Source organism: Octodon degus, unplaced genomic scaffold (genome assembly GCF_000260255.1).
Source record: "Octodon degus isolate 3935 unplaced genomic scaffold, OctDeg1.0 scaffold00012, whole genome shotgun sequence".
NCBI lineage: Eukaryota > Metazoa > Chordata > Mammalia > Rodentia > Octodontidae > Octodon > Octodon degus.
This window is the reverse complement of record NW_004524588.1, coordinates 11,041,404-11,051,612: the sequence shown is the minus strand read 5'-3', so window position 1 is coordinate 11,051,612 and position 10,209 is coordinate 11,041,404. Positions and strand designations below refer to the sequence as shown.

The window sequence follows — 10,209 nt, the reverse complement described above, 5'->3', positions numbered from 1 at the left end:
GATTCTCCTGTTTACAGCCTCCCCAGTGCTGGGATTACAGGTGTGTGCCACCAGGCCCAGTCTCAATTGCCATCTCAGGGCGCCCTGGGGGCGGGACCAGCACAGCAGGCCAGGGATCAAACCCCCAGCCCCTGAGCCTGCTTACAGGAGCTTTAATCTGCTGAGCTATTTGGCTGGTCCCTTTTTTTTTTTCCTAAAGAAAAAACAAAACACTGAACAAAACTCCCAAGTGGCTACTACATATAAGGAATTGCATGATGGCCAAGCACATGCACAAGTTTATTCTTGAAGGACTAAGGATCTAATTGAGAGAAACAATATGAATGACATGTAACCATAACTTAGCACATATTGCATGATAAATCACCAGCACAAAAGTTCAAAGTGATAATATGTGGGCTGGGGAGATGGCTCAGTAGAATAAGCGCTTGCCTGGCAAGCGCAAGTGCAAAGGCCTGAGTTCAATCCCCTGTTCCGCCGGGGGGGGGGGGGAAGAAAAGTGATAATAAGCACATTGAAAAGGGAGGTCAAACTGTACGGATTGAACAAAGGTAGAAAAAGCACTTAACATACATCATTTTATTTTATTCATCCTGCCATCCATGGTACACCAAGCAAGTCGGCTCAACCATAACCAAACCTGCAAGCATCTCAGGTTGAGTTCTGTCCACTTAGCAGCTTCCAGAATACATCCCAACTTCTTCTCGTGGCCTTCAAAGCCCTATCAGATCCAGCTCTTGCTTACTTGACCTGCTGCACTTTATTTCATATCGTTTTACTCCTTGCTTTCTGTGCTCCTGCCACAAGAACCTCCCTTCAAACAATTAAAAGTCCCTTCCGACCCTACGGCCTCAGGATACATGGTTTCCTTCTTTCATTTATTCTAACATTTGTAATTTTTGTTGGTTAACTTATTATTTGTCTGTCCCTCTACCACTACATCTAGTTTTCAGACACCGACTGTGCTTTATTTATTTAAATATGCACTTGGCATTAAGAAATGCTTGATGCCATGCTTAAAGACATTACAGTGATGCATGAAAATCAGTATTTATAGGAGCACAATTCATACTAGTTAAGTCTTGGAAGTAGCCCGAATGTCCATCAACAGATGAATGGATAAAGAAAATGTGGTATCTATACATAATGGAATACTATACTTGGCTATAAAGAAGGACAAACTTGAGTCATTTGTAGGAAAATAGATGCAATTTGAAAACATAAAATAAAAAAAAATATCAAACACATAAGCTTACCATACAGTTTCTCTTATTTAAGAAATCTAAGGTATAAATAAAATATATAGCAAAATAAAGGACAAAAGGAAACACAAAGATAAATCTTCTACAAATGGGAAAGGGAGCAAGAGATGCAGGATGGGACAAGGGAGAAGAGAGTGACAAGGAAAGAAGATGTATTGTGTACGTGTACCAAATACCTGCAATAGATGTAATCATTATGTGTCGCGAACATGAATTAAAAAGGTGAAAATGTGGGAGGGGATCTAGAGACAGAATGCGGGGGGAGGGAGGGGCAGGGAAAGGGATTAAAAGAATTTTAAGTACACATACCTACTCCCTAGGGTGAATGCAAACATTATATACTGCAAAAATGTACTAACTTAAAAATAAAAGTATATAACTAAAACAACAATAAGAACAAAAAAGAAATGTTTAAAAAAAAAAACACCTTGGGGGCTGGGGCAATAGCTCAGTAGAATGAGCGCTTGCCTGGCAAGTGCAAGGGCCTGAGTTCAATCTCTGGTCCCGCAAATAAATAAATTAAAAAAACACGTTGGAAGGATGGATTGATGGACTCACTGAAGAAGACAGCAAGTGAGGAATGTTACACAAACAAGATCACATATAACTTCAACCACAAGTAACTGGGCACCATATCCAGCAGTGTGACCACATTAAATGCCACTAGGAATGCAATGATGGATAAGAAAGGGTTCCTATTCTCGATAAGGAATTCAAAGTCCAAGAACTTTCGGCATGAGATAATCATCTTGTGAAGGACAAACATGGGTCTGACTTTGATGTATCAAGAAAGCCAAAAAAATACTCTAATACTGCCATGCCCTCTTAGTATAAAACCATCAGGTAATTAGCATGAATTGTAAGTAATGTGGTCAGGAAAACAGAGGCACTTCCAGTTAAACATGAACACAAAACTGTAGAAGTGGTGGAGACTAAACAGAGAAGATCAGAAGAATCTAGTTCTCTTTATAGAGTGGAGCACTGGGAACTCCTCAACAGAAGAGCCTCCTTTCCTCCTGCAGACTCTGGCTGTGATCTTTGACATCAACTATCCGAACACGCAGGACTCTAGCTCATTTATTCTAGAAATAAGGAAACAGCCAATAAAAACTTAGGCCCATTCTCACCTATGAGCTGGGGTGAGAAGAGTGTGAAATTTTTTTTAAACCATAAGCTGAACTCTCCCTTTCTAACACTATAGTCTGCTGCTCTCAATTGCCTTTTCTTCCTCTCTGTATCTCTTGACTTTATCTCTGTCTCTTTCCTTTTCCTTTCTGAAATTAAAATAATTGAACCTTTTATTAATATCCTTACCATCAATAGCATTAATATGTTAAACATGACTGAAGCATTTTTAATGTATTGTATGGTTGTCGGAATAAGAGGAATCAAATTGGTTATTTGCCTTTGTGAAAGAAGAATAGCTGAGCACTGAAAACTATGGATACACACACACTCACACATGGAAACAAAGATCAGACCCAATCACAAACTAGAACAAAACTAACGCCTATCAAAACTCAAAACCACAAAGTGAAAAACAAAGTGTGACCCCACCAGTAACATAACTCGAGGAGACACAACATGTACGTACCTCCATCATGGAAACAAATATTTTTCCCTTACCAGAGTGAAATCACTCAGGCAAATCAAGGAGGAAACGGACTTGGACAAAGCAATTGTCTGAATAGCATCATTAGCCAACAGCTCAGAATATTTCCTAATTAAATTACCAGTCCTATTTATTAGGACTGGGGCACATTCTCCTGTGGAGATTCAGATCTGTACTTGCTGATGTCAGTGGAGACAGGCTGACAGTCCCTGATGCCACCAGCTCAGCAAGAACAATGGAAATACTGGGTCAGTTTGTTATTTGAAAAAAGAAGGCATTCTAGTCTTTAGGTTTTCTCCTTTATTTTTATCTACCCTTCTGTCTACCCACCCAAACACCTACCCATCCATGTGTTCAAACATTAATATCCTCTGTAAAACTGTACTTTAAAACCACGGCTGTTTTTTTCTCCAGCTGGGGTTCCTTCAAGCTAGCTTTTCTTTCTTTTATCCTTTGCTCATATTTCAGTGGGAGACTGCCTTTTTACAACCTTAGTGCAGAACTGGCCTTGCCCAGCTATCTTCAGCTCTGAAAAGAATCTGAGAATTCCTTCAAGACTTAGTCAGTCAACCTACTGTTGCTTCTTGAGCAATCTCAAAACAGTGGCATGGAGCATAATGAGATGGTTAACAGGAAATGGGGAAAGTGGCATTACTCTCTAGTGGTCAGTCAGCACTGCAGAGGTGACTTACAATCCTGCTCCAAAGCAAATGGACACAAGAGTGACACTTATGCTAGATCTTTAAGGGCAGAAATATACTGTCTACTACTGTATCTCCAGCTTTTAGAGCAATGCTGCAGAAAGCACTCAATAATTAATATTCAGTAACAGAATATGCCCTGACTCTCAGAACATCTAGCTCACCTCCTTCCCTCCTTAAAATATTCATCTTCCACAAGAAAAAAGCATGTAAAAATGATATAAAGTTCTTTGTTTTCTGCCCAGTTAGTCCCAAGGTGCAGCAAAGTAGGGGCCTGAGGCACAAGTGAAGTGGAGTGGGTGCCATGGTGGCACAGGAGATGCCATGGTGCACAGGAGCTGTGGCAGGCATCCAGGCCGGGTGACTTCTCCAGGTTCAGCTCACGCAGATTCTGCTGAGCCATAACCATCTGGTCGGCATGGCTCCTTCTTTTCAGCAGGCCCCCACAACAGCCCTGCAAAGGCTGTTTCTGCAGGTTTGACTATTTGGAGCAATCCCCAAAGACCCATGATGATTAGGAGGTGACTAAGGCACAACCTGGAATCATGGTGCTGAGCCACCGGCACACAGAGCGAGTCATGCTGCTGATGGTGACCCTGACAGACACCTGGCTTGTCATCATACCCTCCCGACTAGTGCTCACCTTTAGTCAATATTCAGGAGGAGGGAATTGAGAGAGTGGTCATTACCCCACTGGCTGTTTTCTGACCTTCAGTCCCACTGCTCATTGCTGCTGGGAAAATGCTCTTCACCAGTCTTTGAGCCATCTGATAGCCACCGAGAGACAGGGATGGTATACACTTCATTAACCACTCCTGCAGAGAGGATGCCCAGCAGTGTGCTGAGGGGCTCTTCCCTGGCCCTGTGGGCCCTCATCTGGACTACGTCTATGTTACAAACAAAGAGGTGTTGGAGGACATGCCCAGCAGATGACCCTGCGAAGCATTACAGAAAGGAAATAGATAATGGGTATATTTAATAATAATTCAGTGATCTTTATGTTCTTTTTATTCTATCAAATAAGGACAACAGAAACTTTTTTTAAGACAGGATCTCACAAGGTAGCTTAGATTGGCCTTGAACTCACTATGTAGCCCAGCCTTGCCTCAAACTTGGAGGAATCCTCCTGCCTCAGCCTCCTGAGTGCTGGGACTACAGGCATTTGCCACCATGCTCGGCTTACCAGAAGGTTTTGAAGAACCTTTTATTTCACTTTTTTTTCTTCTTTTATCTTAACATAAATGCTATTTTAAGAATGAGAAATACAACAAATAATATTTTCTTAGACCCTATAAAATGCTGGGAGTTGCAAGGAATTATGATTAGATGTGGCTCTGTCAAGGAACTTTTTTTTTTTTTTTAATTTTATTTATTTGTGTGTGTGTGTGTGTGTGGCCAGCTCAGCCCACCAGGGGGCGGGGCTGGCTGGCAGGTGGTGCTGGGGGATCGAACCGTGGTCCCTGTGCTTTGCTGAACTTGTTCCAAGTAGGTGCTTTAGACCACTGAGCCATCTCACCAGCCCTGTCAAGGAACTTATGACAAAGACCTTTGATGATGCCAGTGGGCTGCTTAGTCTAACTAAAACAATGGCAGAAAAACACTGCACACATTCTTTAAAGCTGTGTTTCTACAGCACAGACTTAAAACACAAGTGGCTATAGATGGTCTCTTTGTAGAGAACTAATTTCACAACAATATAAAGCAGACTCTGGACTTTGGGAGAATGAGAAAAGGCTTATTCTTTTTATTCTTCCTAAATTGTCAGCAGATCTCAATAATTAAGCAACTGAATAAAAATATAAAGTTCTTTACACGAGTGTGTCTTAAAGCCAAATATGCCATGGGATAGTTCTGCCAGATGAAGATCTGAGCAAAGTATCCTGGGGGAGGAGGAAAAAAAAAAAGAAAAGAAAGGCCCCAAACTGATAAGGAATGAAACAGAAGCCGGGCGTGACAGTGCACACCTGTAATCCAGCACTCGGGAAGCTGAAGCAGGGGGATTGTTGCCAGGTTGAGACCAGCCTGGGCTACAAAGTGAGCTCAATGGCCGCCTGCAATACATATGAGACCCTCTCTCAAAAAGACATAAACACACACACACACACACACACACACACACACGAATGAAACAGAAGGCATAAGATAAGCTGATAAAGAAGTACAAACATACAGAAACTGTGATCTCTCTGCCTTACTGTTTTTCCATATTTGGGCAGGAAGGAGGAAAGTAAAGGCACAACCATACAAACATGTAGATAAAGGACAAGAGCACTTCAATTACTGTTCAGGAGGGAGAGTGAATTCTACCCAAAGAACTGGAAGACCATCAGAAGCACGTCAGGCTGTTAGCCTGCATCCGAATGCTATCATGGGACAAGGTCTCCCTTTCCACCTCAGTAGCAAGGGGCTACAGACAGAAGCAGCATACTGAACTATTTTGTGTACAATACATCTGTTCTATAAGAACTCTCCTCTAAAAGGAAAAATCATTTAATTTGAAAGGGCAGTGGCATTATCCATTATTCAAAGAGCTATGATGAGTTTAGAATATGTCCATAAACCCTTGACACTTCTCCCATAAATGAGAATTTCTAATTCTTTTCTCCTCAACGTGAGTATCAAGTGGCTTGCAGGCAATAAGAGGAGGCATGATTTTCAAGGCCAGGTCATCAAACACAGTATAGCTATTGAAATGCTTTAACAGCCAGCCAGCATGCTGCAAGGGATCTCAAGTCATATGGAGAAGCACATGAAAATAGATGTCCTGGGAGACAGCCCCAGCTGAGATCTGGCCAATAACACTGGCCTTCACTTGATAACCAAGGCATAAATGACTGAGTAACAAGTTGAGCCCAGTGAATTCCCTAGAACCAACAGTTTGCTGTTGTTTTATTCCACTAAGTTTAAGTGAGTAGAATACAAGATCCCAACTAATTTACCCTTTATACTAATTTTTCCAATGGTCTTACTGACCTCCAGAAATAAACACTTCTGCTGACACAGGAGGTAATATGTTCCATGAACCAGACCACTCTAACACATAAGATAAAAGTGGATATAGGTATACAAATGCCACAGATTCCCTCAACCCAACTCCCAGTATTGAGGGTTGAACCTAGGACTTTTGCAGGAAGCTACATCCTCAGTCCTTTTTTTCCCAAAAGGTAGAATTAATATTTTATTGTCATTTATAATCAAATGGCAGTTGGGTATATAGTTTCCATACTTTTTTAAATTAAAAAATAGAAGCTTTAAACAGCTTATAGTTATGTTCTTCAGAAAACACAGTTAGACTAACTCATTAATGGTACCTTCAAGCTTTTCCTTATTAGCACCAGAAAACTCACTTTCTCCCCCTTTTTAAAAAACAGGAAGGTTAGCGTGCACTTGACTTCACAATCTGCATCCACATCAAAGAACAACATGTCGGGATATTTTTCAGACAGGGAATGAAAGAAAGGCTTCATCGTTTTGCAAGGCCCACAATACATGGCTGAGAAGTCAACGACAAGTTTATCTGCTGCAGCCGCCAGGGCTTGCTGAAAGGCCTCTGTGCTTTCAATCTGCTGCACCATGCTGGCTGCTGGAGACCTGATGAGCTATCGAAGCAAGCGATGGAAGTGGACAGAAGACGAGGGACACAGCTCCCTCAGCCCTTTTCTTTATTTTGAAATGGTCTCCCTAAGTAACTATGTCCCAGGCTAGGCTTGGACCTGCAGTCTTCTCGCCTCGGCCTCCCAGGGTGCTCGAATTACAGGTGTGTGCCAGCACATTCAGAAGGCCACAGAGTTTGTGGTCCTTGCAGCTGCTGGGTTCAGTTCATGGAGACTGAAAGGAAAGCCACGGCCTCACTAAAAAGTCTCTGAAGTGGCTAACGTTCAGAGGCCACTGTGAGTCCTGTGCTGGACACAAAGACAGCGCCAGCAACACAGCAAAGCAGTCTGCACCTTGCTGCTCTGAGGTCCTCTGACTGCAAAGGCCCTGCTCTGACCATACCAGCTGAAGGACTTTCCTTCTAACTCCTTTCTTGCATCTGTTCTTCACCTATAATAGTTATGAATGTGCATGGCTCCGACATTCAGTCCTATATGAGTTCCCTTGAGCTCCTTGTCTCAAACTTCTAATCAGACAAGGCTAAAATTCAGTTAGATGAGGCTAATGTGCTCCCAAAAGGGAAGTATAAAACCTCACAATCCAAAAACCATAGTGAAAACAAAACAAGCAAGATAAAGGGACCTACAACAGAGACGGAAACAGTGGGTGGACAGAGGCCAGGCCAGCTGAGTGGCGTTCCAAAGCTACCAAAGGCCCTGTGGCTCTCAGGCCCACTCACACTCCTGGACAGGCATTTCCCACCAGGCTTCCATCGCCCGGCACTCTCCCACACTGGCAGAGCTGGTGAGGTGTTACAACGCTCTCCCTTCCCTCCTCTCTGGGGAATCTCAGAGTAGGCATTACACTCACCCACTTTTCAAGCTATTTTATACAAGCAGCAATTATATTAGGGTTTGAAGAAAAAAAAAAATCCTCTTTTTTAAAAGAATATGAGTAGGCCATAGAGTGACAAATGTGTTTGGTTTAAAAAGTGTCAACTTGTTTTGACCTCATATCTGGGAGTGTGATAATCCTTCAAAAGATTTAGCCAGACACCAAAACCACAAACTTCAAGGACAGGAAGTTGTGGCTTTGGAATCTGCTACGTGTGAATAGAAACTAAAATCTGGTTTGTGAGATATTAGGCCTGGATCTCCTTACAAGTTAATGGGGTCCATGGTCTCTAGGCCTCCAATAAGGCAAACAAAAGGCCAACGAGGAAACGAAGTGTGTGAGGATTCTCCCAAACGTGAGCCCTCTAGCCTTGCTTCCATGAGTCTAACTGCAAAGGCCTTATTTATTTTATAATAACTTCAATAAAATAATTTTATTCTTACAGTAATTTTTGTATTTTAATTTTTAATTGGGACAATAATTAGACATACTAACGGGGTATTTTAAAAGTTGTTTATAATGCATAATTATATCCAGAGAATGTAAAGTATCCATCAGCTCAAACATTTATCATTTTGTTGTACCAGAACATTTGAAACTCTAGTTATTTTTAAAAATACAATTACAGTTAACTAGAACTTCAAATAATTTTCTTCATTTGTTCGCTGATGAATTCTTACATCTGCCCAAATCACAAAATTGCCTTAGGCTGCTTCTTGGCAATAACGCACTCTAGATACTAGGATTTTTAAAAAATATGCTGGGATGGTCTTAAAGCTATCCTGTTTCTCTGTGAGGCTGCTGAGACCCAGTCTAGGCTTCAACAATCAGGAATGTCAGCAAGTTAAGCCAAGAAGTAAACTGCACAAATTTAACACAGTAAGCACAGACTAGCTCTGTAGAAGAATATGACAGGTATTAGTACAGATTTTCTGATTTCTGAACCTGCTTAGCCAGCTGGTTAGGGGCCAGTCAGATAGCTCAGCAGATTAAAGTGCCTGGTTTAACACATTTCTGCTGGCCTGAACCACCAGGGGTAGATGCATGACTGTCCCTTTGGGTGGCTTGTATCACTGGCTGTCCTGTCAGGTGGAGTGTACCTCTTCATGGAACTGTGCCAGGCAGCCTAATGGGACAGTCATGTGCACACCACTGGTGGTTCAGAGCTGCCCAGCAGTAAAACATGAATTACGGGCCTGCTATGAAAGTGCTAAGGACATAACAAGAGACTCCAGGTATGTCCCCACTCCTCACTCCCCCTGCAGTACCCAGCACATTTCCTCTAAAGCACTTAATACATTTTGCAATTCTCAATATTTTTGTATGTTAATTTTTAAATGCCAACTGTCCCATTACATTGTAGGGTTCAAGAGGACAGGAATGTTGTGTGTCCTGATCATCACAATGTACCAAAGACACATCACAGCACCCATCAGGGTTCAGTAAATACAGCATCTGCCTACAGGGTGGATGATGGGTAAATGTACAGATGGAGAGAGAAGAAATATTTCAAATAAGTACAGCAGTACCTCAGCTCGTGAGCTTATTAATTCTTTCCACAATGCTGGTTGCAAAGTGAATGGACAAGAACTGAATTAGATTAAATGGTTGGGCTCAACGCTGACTGTGTGGGGAAAGGCTATTTGGTTCTCATTCAATTCGCTTTATAACCAGAATGGTGTAAAGAATTAAATATATGAATTGAGTTACTGAACGTGAACCTAAACATTTGTGAAATTAATCAGCTCACATTTGTGAACACATTTTTTATATGCTTACTAAAATTTTCTCCTTTTCTTAGAAAGAGGTAGAAAAGGGTCAAGCCTGTAGTCCCACCTGATCTAGCATCTAGAACATGAGTGAACATTACATCTGGACGGTACCATTACTTCTCTTGGTTACATAAAATGCTGACGTACAAAACTATCATTTCAAGAAGACAGAGGAAATATAACTTAGTCGATAGACACAAGACACAGCAGGATCATGTGCCCCAAAGGAACATGCACCCAGGGCTGGGGAGATGGCTCAGTGGTCTAAAGCACCTACTTTGAACAAGCTTAGCAAAGCACATGGACCGCGGTTCAATCCCCCAGCACCACATGCCAGCCAGCCCCACCCCCAGGCGGGCTGAGCTGGCCACACA

General features: G+C 42.1%; 1 protein-coding gene across 4 annotated transcripts in view; it reads right to left on the bottom strand.

The window, feature by feature from the left end:
* The window catches only part of Alg9 (ALG9, alpha-1,2-mannosyltransferase), a 101,258-nt gene that overhangs the window by 11,424 nt on the left and 79,625 nt on the right, over positions 1–10,209 (bottom strand). Inside the window, exon 15 of one of the 4 annotated variants that reach the window (XM_023709550.1) lies at positions 7,332–7,403. The exons of the other annotated variants lie outside the window; for them this stretch is intronic. Coding sequence (XP_023565318.1) covers positions 7,349–7,403 — 55 coding nt within the window. The 3' untranslated portion in view covers positions 7,332–7,348. Of the gene's footprint in view, positions 1–7,331; positions 7,404–10,209 lie in introns of those variants that run through there. 4 annotated transcript variants of the gene reach the window in all.